Source organism: Plodia interpunctella, chromosome 3 (assembly GCF_027563975.2).
Source record: "Plodia interpunctella isolate USDA-ARS_2022_Savannah chromosome 3, ilPloInte3.2, whole genome shotgun sequence".
NCBI lineage: Eukaryota > Metazoa > Arthropoda > Insecta > Lepidoptera > Pyralidae > Plodia > Plodia interpunctella.
In genome coordinates, this window is record NC_071296.1 from 2,293,281 (window position 1) to 2,312,558 (window position 19,278).

A 19,278-nucleotide genomic window follows, 5' to 3' on the forward strand; every position below is an offset into this window, starting at 1 on the left:
ACTCCTACACCAAATTTAGCGATAACAAAGAAAGGTATACATACCAGCTGGTAGTGGCTCTTCACACTCAATGATCCCGCCAATCATATTAGCGGGAAAATCTCCTGTCAACGCCATCTGTCTGGACGCTCTCTCAGGAATCGACGGCAGCCGTATCCCCGCCATATGTCTTAGAGGAGTTGGTGAGGCTACAGCATTGTCGTTGTCGTCAATGTCGTCCACAGGGCGCGGTCTCCGAAGAACTACATCATCTGGTGGGCCAGCGTGGACTATCGTGAAATGGTTGCTGTTTACGAACTCCAGGTTCGGCGATCTTATCTCCGAGGTCCTCAGTTCATTTGTAAATTCCACCATTTCAAAGTTTTCATGCAACCTGTTCTCAGCATTTATGGGCGGCGGTGGGTGCAGATCCTGAGGAGGCATAGGCCGCGGCCTCCTGGCGTGATGTGTGGGCGTGGGAGGACACTGCGGCACTGCCCCAGCCAGTGCCGCCACCCTCGTCAGTACTCTCGGATGAGGCCGCGCTGGACTCTCAACGGTATTCTTTGTATTATTTACTGTTTTAAGAGGCGAATGTTTTGGCGTTCCTTCACATCCTAAATTCTTCAATAAATGTCTAGGTAAACTTGAATGTTTTGGGGTAGAACTGTCACAAGAATATTTTCTATTCATCAATAATGTCCCTACGCTGGGTAGGGTTCTATTCTCATCTACTGGTGATGTGGAATGCGAAGAATTACAAGAACTAGGCGCGTTTGAGCTGTTAGTATCGAGTTCCCTTGTCGGGGTATCAATATGCGAAGAATTTAAAAAAGCTGTCATCATTGTGGGCGTGGCGCGCCCGGAGCTTTGTCTCGTAAGCGGTTTATGACTTTTAAGTATAATTTCTTTTTCTTCAATTTGATTTCTATTATCGTCTTCGAATTCGGAATGGTTACTTATATCATTTAAAAAAGTATTTTGCGCCTTTTCTTCAGACTTTGCGTGATTCGGCGTCAAGATAACGCCATCCACCACATCAGGCGGGGGACTAGATTTATCTTTCCTGGCAAATGTCGTCGTAATGTAATTGTCAGGTCCTATATCTTTTATAAACATTATATTACTTTTATTAACGCTAGAAGAGGCTTCAGGTACATCTTTCAATTTTCTTTCCTCGCTTAACCTACTTAATTTCATGGAAGAAATTGTCGATTCACATAAGCTACCGTCCGTTTCCGGTGTCGCTAAAGGGGCAACATTCGGTCCGCCCCTCCAAAAACTCGTAGTTGAAGACAAAGCTCCTTGATTACCAGAATAAAATTCACCAGGTTTAAAATCGTTTATCTCACCCTGTAAAACAGCGGAATTTGTAATATTATTATCTGTAAAAAACTGTTCATCTATATCTATCAATTCGAAAGTAAACGCGTCTTCAGGCTTTGTGAGTTTTTTTGGTTTTCGATGTCTGGGTACCTGGGGCGGAGACAATGCATGCGTTCTCTCCAGCGGTTTGTGCGATTGTCTTGGGGGCAAAGGAGGTACCGGCGATTTTTCGGCATCACTTGGCACATTGGCACCTTCGACGTCGTATACGAACTTCATTATTTTGCAAGGATTCTTTGGTGACCATATTTTGTAATACTCTGTACCCGGCGATGTTGGAGATTCAAATCCACTATTAATTTTTGATTTCTTTTTTATTCCAGTCAGCGTTTGTCCTAAACTTGTGTCCACAGGAGGGGGACACTTCTTTTTGACACCCGAGGAGGTCGGCATACAGTCCATAGCACTCTGAGATTCACTATTTATAGAATGAGATTCTTTACTTACATTACTAACTACAGATTTACTAGGATCACATTTTGTTTGATCGAGATTCAAATTGTTCCCGTTACTTTCTAAAGCACTAATTGAGCATTTGTTGACGTTATCGCTGAGATGCTTGATATCTTGGCTAGTGCCCGGCACAAACTCTATTCGAGGAGGATTTTCAGAGTTCATTTCGAAGCTTTCATTATTATATGAGAAGGGCGACACTTGATCGCCGCTTCGCTTCCTCGAGATGCCTTCCTTGAGCCGGAGGGGTAATTTCTTAAGATCAACCTTAAAACGTGGCGGTATGGTTGGAGACTCCGCCACGCATTCTTCGCCATCACCATTGTAATATCGAAAGCAAAGCAGCTGCTCGCAATCTGGAATTAAAACAAAAGACATAAGAATAAGATATTACGATTGGGACATAATAAGCCTACGTTTATTTTAGTATAGTATAAGCACGAAGCGGCATTGAGTGTACTGCGCATCAGATAATAGAATCACCTTCATAAGGCTGATTGGGCTCATCAAGAAGCCACATTATGTCGCCGGTGGCGCATCCGGTCGGCACGCGCACGCGCCCGACGACGCCAGTGGACCTCGCCGACTCTGCAACAAACAACAACAATCCTCACTAATCATATTTAAACCACGTATGGAAGGCAATCAAGCGATTGCGCAGGAGCTTACTATACCAATTTATGTGGACGTATCACACAATATTATACACTTGCATTTAAATGAAGTTAATTTGCATTCAGGTTCATAAAAGGAAAGAGTAACAACGCTGCAACGTCCAGTTGCGCAGCAGGATTGAAATAAAACCGAAAAGTCTACCTCGTGTAATCTCATTTAAAAGCAACAGCGCATTGAGGTATAAAGATTAACATTAAAAACAAAAGTGGTGCAGGTGCAAAGCTGCATTTAGCAAAAACAAACAACGAGAGAGCGAAGCAACCCGCAGACACCGGCCGACCGCGACGAACCCTTCCGTTTTTTATCTAACAAAAATCAAGAGCGGGCAAAGTAGGTTGGTTTGGTTCGGCGCAGGCGCATCACACAAATTATGCGCCAGACGTAATCACCGGATGCGGGAGTCGCCCGCACATTTCATGCAAAATAATCGAAGCCACCGAATTGCCAGTTAATTGGGGAAACATGAACATAAATCTCAGGGATGCAAATTGATTCCCCGAGCTGATGCCGCCTGAACATTGCCGCATTATGATCAGATTAAAATATACGAGCGGAGAGTTAACATCTTCCTGCCGTTGATTAAGTGTTCGGAGATGCCATAAATATGATCTCTCCCAAGAAACGTTTACATGAATCCTTTGCCTCTATATTCTGGCAAATTAGCACCGGCAACATAAAGTGCGGTAGTGTTTGCCACGGCAGACCTGCTTAAGAACTACAATAAGTAATTGACCACATGTGGAGAAGAATAATTATTATCGCAGTATTATCTCAGCGGTTTCCGCTGGGTAATAATTACATCCCGAAATTGAACAACGAGATTGATCGACTCCATTAGTTTTTTGCTCCAAATCATTTGTTTTTCGTATTAGGGGAAGGGACATCATTTACAGTTAAGCACGTATGCTGACTGAACTGAAAATTGTTTAATGGTAGTTATTTCCTCCTAACGAATCTAACGAGCGCGTGATGAGGCGGAGGCGAGTGTAAGCTTAGGCTTAGGTGTGCGTGTTGATTAGTCAAGTGAAGTGAACTCATTAACTTTTTTATGACGATGCGTGCATATATGACGACACGCGGTGACACAGAGGGCTGCTATTTCCGGTGATGACGCAACATCCTCCCGCTTCCGGCCGCAGGATATGGGAGGAGATACAAGTGTCGCGGGCTACGGAGATGAGCTGACGGTTTCCGTGGGATTTGCGATAAACGATAAAACAACTAGAACGAGCTTATCGCGGATAAAAATCGGGGAGGCGTCTTCGTAACTTGTAACATACTGCCCAAAATAGAGATCAAGGACCAATCAGTTGAAATAGATCATACCAATTGAATAAAAGAGAATTCCAAGAATTAAACAAGAAAATTCCCAAATTATATAACATTATTATATAATTTTTAAACTTTTTGAACTGAAAGTTTTTTCTCAAATGTAGGTAGGTATTTTGTGTTGTGAACTTGAAAATTTATTTTTTGTTTCACGAAACCTTCACTACGTTCATAGAAATCGATGTCATGCGTGACATGAATATATTATAAGAATTCTTGGAAGTGTTAAAAACAAAGAGCGGAACGAAAAAACCGCTGGTTTTCACTAAGAGGTGAGCAACGGGAGTGACGATGACGGGAAAAAATTCGGAATAGTATACGCTTCCGCTTTGTTTTTAAGAAAAGGGAACCACTTATATATGTCACGATTAACAGAAAACATCTGTGACACAAAGATAATCCATGTAAAATATAAAATAGTAAATCTATTTCGAGATTTAAATCTTAACATGACACAGTGGACCAAGCGTAAAATTCTGTTTAAAATTCACCCTTATTACCAGGAACTTAGAACGGAGTAGTTATAACGCTTGAAGTGCTGTCTTGTCTTACGTATAATATTTAAAGGTTTCCCGATTACGAAATAAGTAGATTCGTAGCCAACAATGGGCGGAAATGTTTGAAATAAGAACTTTTAAACAAATATTTCTTGGTACTCTTCACATGACTCTTGGGCGACCTCGGCGACAAAATAATTACATTAAACAATGTGTCAGTGTCTTAACAGTTCACCGGTTAACGGAAGCCTGTAGTTACACTAACTACGGTCATCTCGACCCCTGCGCGACATCTGTCTGTCGCCTACACTTTTTTATCAACAAGTTTTCGTTTTATGTGAATCCCTAGTTTCACATGAGATGAGATCTTCCACGCGTTGTCAAGCGACCCCAAGATAAACACTTACAGCTGCCAATGTAGCGATGAGTACAGCTTATTAATCTGTTTTTGTGGTGTTTCTTTGATTGTTTCTAATTTTACTATTTTCATTTTGGTATTTTCTATGTTCATAAAATAGTATAAATGCATATTTATAATTGCTACAGCCAAATAGTCAATGTATCTAGCGTATTTGCCTACAACTTGTAATCTACAAAACAACAGTCCCAGATACCTTTTTGCTTGAGGCAAATATTGTGCCACAAAAAACCTAAGTGGTATTTAGCCGGCCAGCTATATCCGTTTCCAAATATCCAAAATTAGAGCCGAAACTGTTACAAGTCAGGAAACGCCAGTTAAGGGTCGTTGCGATGACAGACCCCCATTAGCGGTGTGATGAGTCTTACGCTTGCTGACGTGTTAACTCCCTTTTACAAGTTTCACACGAATGTCTTTCGACGCATTAACTATCTTTCAGTGCTGTCGAATGGATAGCTCGTGAGGGTTGCAAATGACTAGAGAATGTGGTATTACTACGAGACACAGCTTATGTTTTACACTAAAGAAAAAAAATATTCATGGTAAGCATCAACAAAAATGATCATAAGAAAGAAGCTTTTATTTTATAAATTCCTAATCAGCGATCGATCAACCAAACCGCCAAACGAACCGAAAAATAAAACCCTTGAACACATACATCGCAATTAAGACAACAACCCTTTGTTTATTTGTTCTCTTCACTAAAGTGATCGGACGTATCTTAAAATTCCTTTCCATTCATGGAGCCATTAAGGAGTTAATTTTACGAGAGCACTTAAAATTCTGTGGGTAAATCGCCGGATATTGGGGGTCAACCCGGTGGACATCAGGTATCCATTAGCACCTACTGAGATAACGCTCTGGTGACATTTATTGCCCTCAATGGGACAGCTGACGGTCGGTGATTGATGACAGATGACGGAGGTCGTAAAGATTACAAATTTTTGATCATGGAACTCCTATTAAATCAGTTTTCTGATCTATGTAAAACATATTTTAATCTAAATTAGTCATGGAGATAGCTGTTAAAAAAAGTAATCCAAAAACGGTAAACTGGCGGTTAGTATATGATGTTGTAGATAATAAAATGATGCAAAATATAAAAATCCTTTACAACTCAAGGAGTTGTAAAGTATTTTTAATTAATTAATAATTTAATAACGATTAAATTTGGAAGAACAAAAATATCAATGAGACCAAGTAAGACAAAAATTCACACAGTAGAATATCAATGATGTAAATTTTTGTTCAGACATGATCATTAGCGTGTTCATACTAATTGCTCACGTGACTCATTTATAACATCTTATCCTAGATCACGGCCTTCGATTTTTTCCATAAACGGGTATGTAGATTGTACTGAGTCAGAGTTCAATCATCATTCAACTAGTTGCGTGCGGGACCACACCATACCATTCACACCTCCTGCTGTGTACAATCTGCATATCAAGTTTCTATTCATTGAACCCTGTGAGTTGGTACTAGCGGCGAATTTGCAATGAATTTGGGTAGGTTGGTGTTCTATTGACTGTACGGATTTGAAGACCGGTGTGATTCATTCCATTAAAATATTTAGTAGTAAATTGTCAAGGTTAGTAACCTGAACCAGCCACTAATACAATATGTCGTAACATACATTACATCGTACGAATACGAAGTCGTCTTCTATAATCTATTCCTATAATAAATTTAAAAGGGAGGACATTTAGGGAGCAATTTTTTGTCTAATCGAGCGAGTTAGCTGTTCTCCAACCATTTTGCGCTTTATTAATATATTTATTTGGAAGTTATCTCAAAGGATCTATTTTTATTCTAATATCATGTAATTTTTATCGTCAATTGACAGGTTGTAGTCGTTCAGTTGTTTTTTTCATTTGCGTTTTACTGATAGTTGACCTGTGTCTAAATTGATAAATCAATGACATAATGTTATCTCCTATACACGGTAGAGTTGCGACATTGCAATAATTGAAATTGAATAATTTGTAATGAGATAATGTGATCCGTCAGACGCCATTTCAAAATGTATGTAGAGATTTTACTTCACAAAACATTGTTATTGATGGTGTGTTTAACGTCGATAAATTACGAATGTAAGAGACACAAGTTATGACATTATATTTTTTCTGAACCATCCAACGCGTTTTAGAAGTTATTTAGCTTTTATTTCGATTATGTCATCCGGATGGTTTTTAGGTTACATATACCTAATACACACTCGTGAAAATCAAAGGGCGAGTCACAAGTCTTCGCTGTTATTATGATCAACAATTCTCCATGCTCGCTTAATAGCTCATCACAACTTTGGAGTTACTACGAAACTAAAACAACGAATGAATAAACCCCAGTCGTACCAACCCACAAGTCCATTGAGTTACAGCCTTGCTCGTCCGGTTTGGAGTAACCTCAGCTAAATAAGGTGTCACATTATCTAGTATGGCTGTGGTCATATAAGGGTCATTGAGTGTCAGCATTAGCCAGTGTTCTCAGACGGACCAGTTGCCCTATAAGGGTGGAAGATGAGAGAATCATCATAATAAAAAGAAAAGTGGAATTAAATAAAATACTATTTAAATAGGAATAACAACATCAAGCATTTATGCAAATTACGACTGTATCCGTGAAGATAGGGCGACTAAAAACTCAATTTGAGTAGGAGTAAAAAATAACAAAGAGCATATTTATTATTTTAGAATACTAAATATCATTCAACGGAACTTTAAGATGATCTACATATGCATTACGAAGATGAAATTGGTAGACCACACAGCAGACCAAATTATACTAGGGATAATTTATCACTCACATCTTCACACCTACAACTTTCATTCAAATCGGACGTATTTATTGCGAGTATTCCAATGAACACCAACTTTATACTATCAAAACTCCACCTACAACATGTTCTTGACGATCTTGATCTATTATGAAAGATATGTATCAGACTACGTTCAGATTGAATCGTCTACTTTATTGTTATTATACGCGAATGAAAACACTTTTATCTCAATAAAGTGGTATGTACGTTTGTACGTGGGTGGCGAGATCGGGCGCTATCGAAACCATGGTGATTGACCACTTAATGCTAATCAATTGTTCATGTGCCGGTTTTAATACGGCATTTAGCTGTCAATTATATGAGCTCGTTTCAATCCAATGGTGATGATCGTTACCGATACGGGCTATGTATATTATTCAACAAGTTGCACTGTTAACAGCATGTTTATTGTGACAGTGAGTGGTTTTACTGCATTTTCTATGACTTGTATTCTGTGTAATGCTGTTTTATTCATACTTGCTTTTAGTGCCAAAGCACACGTAGCTTTAGTGCTTTAACCTTAAAATATGTAAGTATTAAAATATCATATACATTTCCATAGACCAGATTTAAGACCAGTGTATTAAATTTATTTATACAGAATCTCTGTAACAGACATCCGACGTACCTATACTTACAATGATTCCAATTCCATGTAAATGTGTTGATCTTTAACTCCAATCGTAAACTAGCGTCATGTAATATAACTTATTAACACTTAAAAAGCTATAAAATGCTTATAAAGGTGCGTCGGGGAAATCTGCATCAGAATAGCATCAATCGATCGCCACGTGAGTCCATTGATAGCTGCGGCGGAGAGGCGCGCGGGCGGGGAGCGCCATTCATAAGGAGCCCCTGCGACCTCGACGCTGCGCGCGCGCACTTTGGGATGCGTACGGTTATTTGATGTGATGTGTGTGACGCCTTGTCATGTAAGGTCGCTGAACTGGAACTAATTGGACTAGTCGTAATCGCGGACATAATGATCCTGAAATGTCTAGACTGAACTATTTTCAGAATATCGCACTTTAGCGTTCGCAAAATGGCAAGAGACTATTCAAGATTCTGAGAAAATAAACGATTTTAGTAAGTTGATAGCTGATATAATAATTTGTTCTATACACGACATCTAAGAATACATACACAATTTATTGATATTTGACCTCACGTCAACATCGTCTTGTCAACCTCATGTGCAACAACGTCAATCAGATATCTGACTCCCACAGAGTAATAAAATAATGAGGCGCAAACAATTAGTGTAGGTGACAAAATACTTACAACTGGCCGATTAAGTAATAAAGCTAACATGGGCCAGCGAGAGCCGAATTAGGTAAGCGCTAATATTTGCACCTACATCCACCAACCTGCCACTTGCCGCCATGCCGGTCACAGTCACAGTCAATAAACTCCCACCAGTCTAACAATACAATGTGGAGTAACTAGAAAGTGCACGGGGGCGATCAATATATTCTTGATCCTTTTAGGTGGGAAGAGAGGTGCGTTATTTAGAAGACCGGTATTATCTCAGATTTTGCGTTTAAAGTTACTTTGCCAACAGATTATGATAAATCTGTTAATCGTTGAATAGGAATCCAAATCCATTCACAAACTTCTCGATGATCTCAATCAAGTTCCTTTAAATAATACTTCCTCCATGCCACTTGTTAGCTAGGTAGTTTAATGTTGTCAAAGTAAACTAATGCTGTAAATCTCTCCAGCAAAGTTTCTGTTTAGCGCAGAATTATAATGAATGACCCTATTTCGCAACGACCTAGATGATGTGCGAATCGATATGCGTCAAATTTGTGCACATGTGTTGGTCGCAGCGCGCACGCACGTATTCGCGTCCTAAGCATTCACTGCGCGCCTACGCTATCGCCATTATAAAATATAAAGCCAGCCGATTCCACAGAATTTATGGGAACGTTGCCAGCGACATCCTCGCCATCGACAGCCACCGCGGTTATCGACTGAGCGAGCACTTACGTACTCCGATACACAACGAGTTATTGCTGTCGTAAATCGCACATCCACTTATCTGTACAATAGTCTTCAATGAAGCGGAGTAATTCCTTGTGGAAAATATGTCAAAAGAGCTAATGACGCAGCATTATCATGCTTTCAATTCACGGGACCACGTTAAGGCAATGTGCGAGAATATGTGGAATCGGTCCCTGACCAAAGACCGAGAGAATAACTAATATGAGACGAGAACCGGGACGAACGACCTCCACGTCCGCAGAACGAATACAAATGGTCCGACTTGTGTGACCCGGCCACAGACCGATCGTAATAAATCACGGAAAACTGCACATTGTTGCAATGTAATAAGCCAATTCTGAGCATCGATGCAAGTCGGTCTCGGCTCAGCTGCGTGTAAAGCAGCATAAATAGCTTGGTAAACAAATAAAAAAAAAATGCAGTCAATTAGGACATGCATATTAAGGTACCGTAAATTTCATAGCGATATAGTACCGCGCCCATAACCAACCAAATACCCTCACGCGCTTCCTGTGCGAGCACTCGTACCACTCGGCGAAAAACTTCGACACCATCGGCCATCGACATGAATATTTATCACCGAGGTGATAATAGGCGAACTGGCACCAGCTATATTTGTCATTGACCGAGACCATGATCCGCACCTAATGTCAGAGTTCATCTTTAAGGATATCCGTCTCGCGTCAACTATCACGGATTATTATCATAATCGCCCATTCTCCAACTCCGACACAATCTTCGCAATTCAGACATATCTTTTAATACCTGTGTGGGAACCTGTTGTTGCGTTCAAACAAACAATGGTTTTACAAAAACTAAAAGCAAACCGCATATTTTAGTGGCTCATTATGACTTTAATTTAGATGAGAATACAAGAACAAAGCCCATTGTATAAATAATTAAAAAGTGATTTTGAAAAAATTGCTTATTCTTGGTGGTACGCAAATAACTTTTGTGGAGAAAATGCAAGCCATAAATATAAATTACACATCAAAAGAATAACAACGAGGAATAAAGAGGTATTTAAAATTTTATTTAAAATTGAATGGACACAATCATGACAACGCAGAAACCAAAGCAGAAATCGTATCAAAATGAAATATTATATGAGTAGTAGTAGGTATAATATAGTAGTATTATATATGATTATGTAATGATGGAACTTTTCAAACTATTATTTTAAGATCTAAAATCTTAATAATAAAGATCAAGTAAGACAAAAAGTGTTTCTCAAATTGATTTCATTTTTTGACAGTAATACTACAGGCCCCACATATGAGTATGAAACGATGATGACACTGCAAAATGAGAAGTAGCCAGAATTTTCTACACTTTCCCGGACGAGCCTAGAAAATATGCCTGTCAATATTGTTCACTGGAGATATCGTTATTAGTAACAGGAAGTAGTTCTATCAGAGCAAGTCCAGTTTCAAGACACACTCAAGTCTCATTTTCAGCGTATAACAGAACTGCGACTGCAAGTGGAGCATTGCATTCCCACATGATCAAGTGTCTCTTGTCTACGCAACTCCCGCCTTTTTGCAACTGTTGCTTCCGGCAAGATAATTGTGCGAAATATCCAATCAGCTATATCAAAATTCTGCTTAGGAAGATGGAAAATAATAACTAATTTTATATGACACATTAGGAATAAATAATAATATTATAAATCACCTGCATTGTTAATGCGTAAGATGATGAGATAATCAAATCAACTGGTATCATAATTTAAATGCGGATGTTAACGTTGTGAATATTATTGTTTACTTTTCAAAACACAAAAATCAAAAGGTAGATATCCTATGGACGATTCATATTTTTAAAAATTAAAGCACAGTTCCTGATTAAAAATCCGTACATACAGACAAATTTCACGTACATGCAAGTAGTTGCAGTTCACTGGCACACATTCAGGTTGTGCAACGCGGCTCCGGTCGACCCTAATGTTACGTTATCTGCTCCAAAGGGCACGCCATTTCATGTGCCGATGTTGTTGCTACGATGGGCAAATTTTAAGGGCAGGTCAAGTTACTGATGGTCATCAACAATATAATCTGATACATGTTACGACGCATTTCTTGCTTTTTCTTCGAACAGACAAATCTTTTTATTTTGAAATCATTATCTTTTGGACCAAATAAATTAAGACCCAAATTACTAAATAAAATATGTCTTTGAGAAATCTCATAAAAAATCAGAACAGATAAGAAACATATCACAATTAACAGCACGAGTAGCAGAAATTATAATACGAGAAGCAATGATAATTATAATTAATCAGTTGATATAAGATTTCACCTGGAACCCAAGCTGCTAGATAACGCAGGATCAGATCACATGGCAGAAACCCGAGCCGTACCCGACGACCGTACTTGTTGATTAAAGTTATCAAATCAATGTAAAATATTAACTCGCTACTTGAATTATGGTAAGAAAATTAAAAGGAAAAATATGAACGAATTGGTTCCAAAAATTGGAAATAATAAGATAATTTTTCTCTTCACCATTTGTACACCAATAAAAAAAGGAAAGTAACAAATACAGAAACAAACATTGAAAATATAGTCTTACAGTCATACACTTGCAGTCGTATAATAAAATAAATAAGTAGATCAACACTGGCAAGGACGGTTGTGGAGTGCTCGTATACGATCACCAATCATTACCATAACGTAGCCGGATGTTGCATCGGCAATGTTTGCCCATCGTGAGCGGCATGGAAACCTTAATTAACACGTTCCCAAACCTTACTCTGAATCAAAGACAATGGTGCACGATGCCTTGCGACAAATTCGGAGACCTTGCTTATGTGACCACCCAATATTTGAAAGACGAATGTTTTTAGTAGTTACTCTTATGAATATGATTTGCACACATATCTTCAGAACGATTATTTGGCATGCCACCCTCAAATCAGATCATAGGAACTTATTAGAAAGTAAGTTTATATACAAAACCAATCGATTATTAAGTAATAAAAAAAATATAGTTATCCGCATCGCATGCCAACGTGTCAAGATAGGTACCATACGAGTACTTAGTCTTATTATTAGTGGAATTAAGGTGCGAATATGCAACTTTATCTAAATTGCTTGCTCTATTGTACTGTACAGCTTCTCCCACCCCTGAACAAGTTCAGGTACCTTATTATTAGCACCAAGGTACCTTGGCACAATTATTAGTACCAAGGCACCTTGGTACAATTATTAGTACCAAGGAATTGTTTTAAATCCAATCAAATTGGTACACAGCAATAACTAATGTATACAATCAGTAAACAATGAATAGCTAAAAACAAGCAAATTAACTAAAACCTAGGCCCTATCTATCGCAGACATCTAGGCATATAATTCGGTGCGTCGTAGTCGTCACATCCGGTCAAGTTGCGCAACCTTCCAATATGGGCATTGTATGCTAAACAAGTGGAGCTCTGCCAAATACTAATACTGCGCTAACGGTAACCGCATTATCCTGCCGTGGGACCTTACTTTTTGAATGAGCTCAAGAGTGATATGTAATGATGTTGTATTGATCCAAAATGTCACCTGGAAAAAGATAAAATATAAAACCTCTGAAAGCTATCTTTTTCAGTATGAAGATCAGGATTCGTGTGAAACGAGCAAGGAAATATAGAAGCAAACACAATAAAGAGATAAGCTGATATTGAAATAGCCACTTCTAAAAAATATTTTATATGAATAATGGCTTTTAACCTATGCCCAAGATCCGGATACGCGAGCATAATAAGATTGGATAGGATGCAGTAAAAACTACACAAAAAGACTGAAATCACACGTACGGTAACAAATGATGTTTACAGAGCTGCCTCACAAACACACGAGCCTTTGAAATGGGTACCTATGCCGCTTATCCACGATGTCCAAAGGACCGGAAGGATTTTTAGTGGCCCCGTTCATTTCTCGCTGCTTCCTACGAGCTAATATTAGCTGTTTTTTGAGCAAACGCAATCTTTTATAGTGTACTGATGAGAGACTAACGCGGTGTTCTTTGAACTGCACTGTATATATATTACATACGCAGTAAATTTTGATAATGCTTAGTCAGAAAGTTGTGCAAGCATACTTCTCACGACTAACATTGTATTGAATACTCTACTAGATAGAGACCACCGAATCACCGTTGGCGCTACTATCTTCTATCTGTCTCTGTATTCGGTAGCCTACTTATTATCAAAATACTATTAAATGATAATATGGTAGTAACAGATAGATATAAAGTAGATAAAAATGTATTTTCACTCGGACTGGAGAAGGAACACTCGTGTGAAACAAATCCTGACCGGCACCGGACGTCCGTCTTTGTCGATATTCCCGTTCTACATCAAAGGGAGCCCACGGCTACTCTTACAGACAATTTTCAACTCTAACACGTTGCAATAGGACGCAATCGTAGAATTCGATAACGCCCATCGTAAAACTGCCCTAATACATCTTGTCACTTGAGATGATTAAATTGCAGTGGACAGCGCAACAATAGCGGATGCGGAAATAACTCGTAGTGTTAAAACTAATAAATTGATCCGATACATATATAAGTGATATTTCGAAACACCAATGCAGAAACTGAGACATAAACATAACATCGATCTTTATCGATTAACACCTTTCCAATAAAAAACAACATCTATCGAAGACAGTGCAGGCAACTTTATAATTTATTTTCTCATACTGAGTGATGATTTACTCGACCTTCACTAATCGTGACTGCTATAATGAGCGTTTACCTGGAACAAACGAGCGCGAAATAATTTGAAACGGCAGAGATGAGTGGATACAAAAATAGATAATGATATTAAATTTGTCACTTGGTGGGAGCAGAGAGCGGTCAGCCGCACCCGCCCCGTAGGCGTCGCCCACGTTCAGTCCATTTCCGCTGGGACTTCAAACACTACACATGCTATTCCCTAAAAATTCAAAACCCTACGCACGCGGTCGACCATACATGGTTGTACTGTAAGTACATACTGTTTGTTTTCACACGAGTAGTGACACAGTAAAGTTATTTTTATCATAATATCTGCACTTTAAATTCCGGCCGATGCATCGGTTGATCGGTTACAAGAACTGTCGACCTTGGACGAGGTCCCGAGAGCGGACGTGGATAGTCGTAAAATAAAAATGGCCCTGTATGCCGCCGCAGAGACAAACGCAGAGGAGAATAATATATGGCCAGACGCTTATACGATTGACGGCCGATAGCTCCTCAGAATGTCGGCATCCGGCATTCAAGGTGACACAGCACAGCCCATCCTTGCAGATCCGGTGCGAACTGGAAGATAATTTTAACACAATAGACGAATATAATTACCTCCTACTTTTCCTATAATTTATAATCAAACGAAGAATTTTATGATGTCATTGAAAAATTTACTGAACAGGTAATAAACCATTGACATAACATAACAGCCCCTCGGTCAGTAGTTTACGACTTAGATTACGAGCGACCATTGGAAATGAAGATCAAATATATCAAATTAAAAAATTAATCAAATTAAATCCACTTAGAATATAACAGTTTGAAAATAAATCCGATAATTGCAACGACAGTGGTATTATACAGCTGGGAGACAATAATGATAGGTTGGGCAAGCGCGGTGACAGCGGGGGCAGACAGGCAGCCGCGTGCGCCGGATTGTCGTTAAATTGAATAAGAGCCCCCACGACACCACCAGCTTCGAACGTCGAGTTGCGCCCGCGCAGTTCGACGACCGATCGCCCACCACACTCATTGATTTCATTCAATCGATCCTTCGTTGATAAATCTGGTAGTGGGAGTGACAGCGTTTCGAGTAACAGGTCTCTTGATTGACCCATTTGTTCGGACAGATTAGTGTGACATTCTTTCATGGTAATTTATATTCTTAATGTACATTTCTAACATTATTTGTGCATTCCCTGATCGGATTAGGACTTTAGAAGAAATCAGAGGTTGTAAGTGGACTTATTACGAACATGGGTTAGTCATAAAATGGCCAATCGACGACAACATGTATTTAATGGCGCTAATATTTGTTTTTCCTTCTAATAGTATGTCGATGATGTGGAATGTAGATAATAGCGCGATTAGCGCGTTCTTGCACAACAAGGAAAGAGACGGGTTGTCTGCAAAGCAATCATCGAGCGGCTTCGTTATGCAAACCCTATGGCGAGGCGGAAGGCTTCAACAAATTTTTGCGTTTGCGTAAAGAATGGCGCTGACATTTCGTGCGCCTGCATCATGTGTTGTGGGCAAGTAACAAGTAATTACATTTCACACTCGAACGAGCTGCGTCTTGAGCAAGTTGAGTAACGGACGGAAGTATAGACACCGACGCAGCCACCTCCGTCATTTGAATCCATCATTCTTAAGTTGGGATTAAAATTTATTACTCTACACAGTCAGTGCCCCGACCTGAGAACATAAGCCGATTAATTAATACTAACGTGTTATACCTGCATTAGGTATCTCCATCATAAAAGTAGCTGCATTAAAATTACGATTGCCAGGTTTAATAAATTTTGAATTTAGTTAGCTGCTGAAATACCTATTTTAACTATTAGATCCCATATTTTACTTCCTAACGACTCAGGTTATTTTTCTTAGATATATGCTGACAATCATAAATATTCCGATGAACATCGAAATTACGAGTAACTTGACTTGGAAATTTAGTAAAGGCGGAAGTCCCGACAATAGAAAACTCAGACAACATGTATATTTATTATGGACTATAAGTGGAATCATAAACGAAAACTGGATTGATGTGAAATTAAAATTTGAATCAATTAAGTTAGTTTAAATAAGTCTAGAAGTACGAAGAGATTTGATATAGATCATCAATATTTCAATAAAATTAAAAAACTTTCGTCGAGGGATTGCAAAATTACCCATAACTATAAAAATAATTCATACCAACGAAAAAATTCCAGAGCGGAAATAAAAAAAAACTTGTAAATATGGTCATAAAAGTTGGTGGTTCCGAAGTCGTTAAATGCAGTTGTTTGGGGCTACAATGTGGTGTGAAGGATATAATCCTTAGGCGAAATGGATAGGCACGCGCTCGGGGTAGCCGTACAATCCTATGGCGTGAATTTCAATTGACATCGCCATCCGTTCCAATATTTCTTTAATGTCAACATCATCGACAGCAATTATTCGCATCGATAATTTACTGTCGACATTTATGCGAGTTTTACCAATAAAAAGATCGTTATTAGAGTAAGCTCCTTAATCAATAAATTGAATCGTCACTGTACAGGAACGATAGTTGCTGAAAGTGTGTTTATAGCATCCGCCTTCCTGCTGTAGACCGACGAAAATACCGTTATGAATGCCCGCACAGCCAAACTACATTGATTTACATACGTAAATCATGACGAATTGCCCACAATGCATGGCCGAAATACTCCTCTAGACTTAGCATGTCAAAACCCTAATTTCTTCTAAATATTGCACAAGACGCATTAAGTAAAATATATTCTTCTTATTTTTACGACCTGTAAATAATGTAAGATAGATTTAGCTTGCAAACCGTATGGTGGGTCGACTTTACATCCTACGGTTCATCATCTAAGTTTCTAAAGATACTTGTTCATTCATATTTCGCATTCCAACGTCATTCAAAGCGCAATCCAACTTGTTAGTGGGAGTAAACACATTCTCACTGAGATCAAAAGCCTTTTCAGCCATTTATTAAAGCCTATTCAAACGTCGCGCTAAAGGAACCTGCTAACAAGATGTTTCGCTAGCCTTACGCGTCCAGCTTAGCTACAGCAAGCGTAAATTGGAATCCAGCCATTCTTTGACATTAGCAAGATCCGTGCAGTTGTTATCACATTTACAGTAATGAATAAAGTCATAGCGGAAAACGTGGTGTCCGATAAAAACAAACTGCTGCATAGCGAGCCTTAAAAAAATTTACACTCGTTAGTGCATCCGGTGAATTACGATTGCGCGTGGTGTCTTTTTGCTTCGCCGTTGGCTTTTAAAAAGAAACCGATCAATCGGACAACATAGCACACGGAGGGAGATATCCTGCCGCGCCGCGGGTACCGGAGGATCGCGCGCTGGCATCCATGAATGGCCCTAACGAACCCGCTGGCCTTGGCCAGGTCCGCCCCGTAGCCCTCCCCGTGGCCCTCCCTTATCCAGACCCAACCACTTTTATAAATAAAATATTTAAGCTTTAGGCTACGTGAGTTTTAATCGACAATACGCTATAGATCTTGAGAAATTCTATGAATTTGAATGATTCTCTTCAGATAGATAGAATGTATCTGTACAGAAGAGATTCATATTCACAACCTCATAAAAGTATTTGCGTCTTATTGCAATAAAGCGAGAAGTGCTCATAACAGGAAATTCTCAAATTCTCGCATATAATTTATGAATATTGTGCGTATGTATGGACGTGGTAAACATCTCATTCATGATCTTTTGATTGAGTTTGAATGAGTGACGTGCTCTGTGTATACAATTTGCCTCGTAACAGGAAGTGAAACGAGTCCAACCATATCAAGGACGTTAATGTTCAAACTGGATACGAAATGCCATTTAGTGTAGAAACTATTAATGAAACTTCCCTTGCGATAAGTTTAACAAAACAGGTTTCTGTTTGTATAAGTTCTCTATAAGTTTATAAGTATTGTGATTGTGAACATGTAGTTGTTATGTAAAATTATGACATGGACCGACCTTCAGCTAGCAAAGATTGACGAGCTAACCCAATTTCTGCTGCGTGCCTGCGCGTGCTGCCGATGGATTATGGTTCGGGCCAGGCTTACATCGCCGACACTTGCAACTTGCAACATCTGGTAAATTGTCTGATATATATAATACACACTGATTATGATACTAATGAGATAATGAGTTTACGTTATCTTATTCGAGTCCTCTTTTAAAGAACAAGATGATATAGGCGAAGTAAAATCTATTCTAATAACATCTTCTTCTGGATTTGGAAGAACACAACTAACAACATTTTACAATAAAATATAATACAGTAATCCTTAGTTGAAAAGTTAGCTAAATAATGATGTAATTGAAGAACTCATAACTAAAGCTTTCGTAACATCCCATTGCAGCGGAAAACAGTGATCGACAAACATCGAATGCCCACCGTTCCGTCCGATTTAATTCGACCGTTTGGACAGTTCTCAGGCAGTCCGCGGAACGCACGGAAGAACTCAGTAAAATGGAGTTACGGTACTGGAGGATGTAATTGTCAACAACCAATCCGTATTTAAAAAAAAAACGAAATTCTAATCGATAAATGGGAAGAGAGCTTCTGAAGAATGAAAAGTTCAGCAGAGGACAGAGAAGAGTAAGTAGATTATTACATAAAATCTTAAATGTTTACAACTCTTGTTACATGCTCTGATAAATTATAATCGATGTTTGACCGTAATAATAGATTAAAAGTCAACTCGTGATCTATGATTCTCCACGGCAGACTTGCGTCGATACTGAATTGTAATAATATCCAGAGTTCCCAGTAGTCACACGATTGAAATTCTCCACACCTCTCCGAGCAAAATGCCATGGCTATTATCATTTTGTGCTATTACATATCCGCTTAGAAACACCGACATATTTTCGTAAATATCACTGAAAATACGATTCCTTCAAATTAACGATGATATCTGCGAGAGACATATCAGAAGGATTATTGTAACAGGAAAATTTATTATATTATTTACAATATAAAACCAGAAAAACTG

At 38.9% G+C, this 19,278-nt stretch overlaps 1 protein-coding gene across 5 annotated transcripts in view; it reads right to left on the minus strand.

Annotated features, from left to right (window-relative positions):
* Hecw (Hecw ubiquitin protein ligase) overlaps positions 1 to 19,278 on the minus strand; it is an 85,089-nt gene that overhangs the window by 50,333 nt on the left and 15,478 nt on the right. For all 5 annotated transcript variants that reach the window (XM_053770072.1, XM_053770073.2, XM_053770070.2 and 2 more), the window contains 2 exons: positions 2,302 to 2,406; positions 45 to 2,174 (listed from right to left, as the gene is read on the minus strand). In XM_053770072.1, the coding sequence (XP_053626047.1) occupies positions 45 to 2,174; positions 2,302 to 2,406 (2,235 nt within the window). The remainder of the gene's footprint in view (positions 1 to 44; positions 2,175 to 2,301; positions 2,407 to 19,278) is intronic.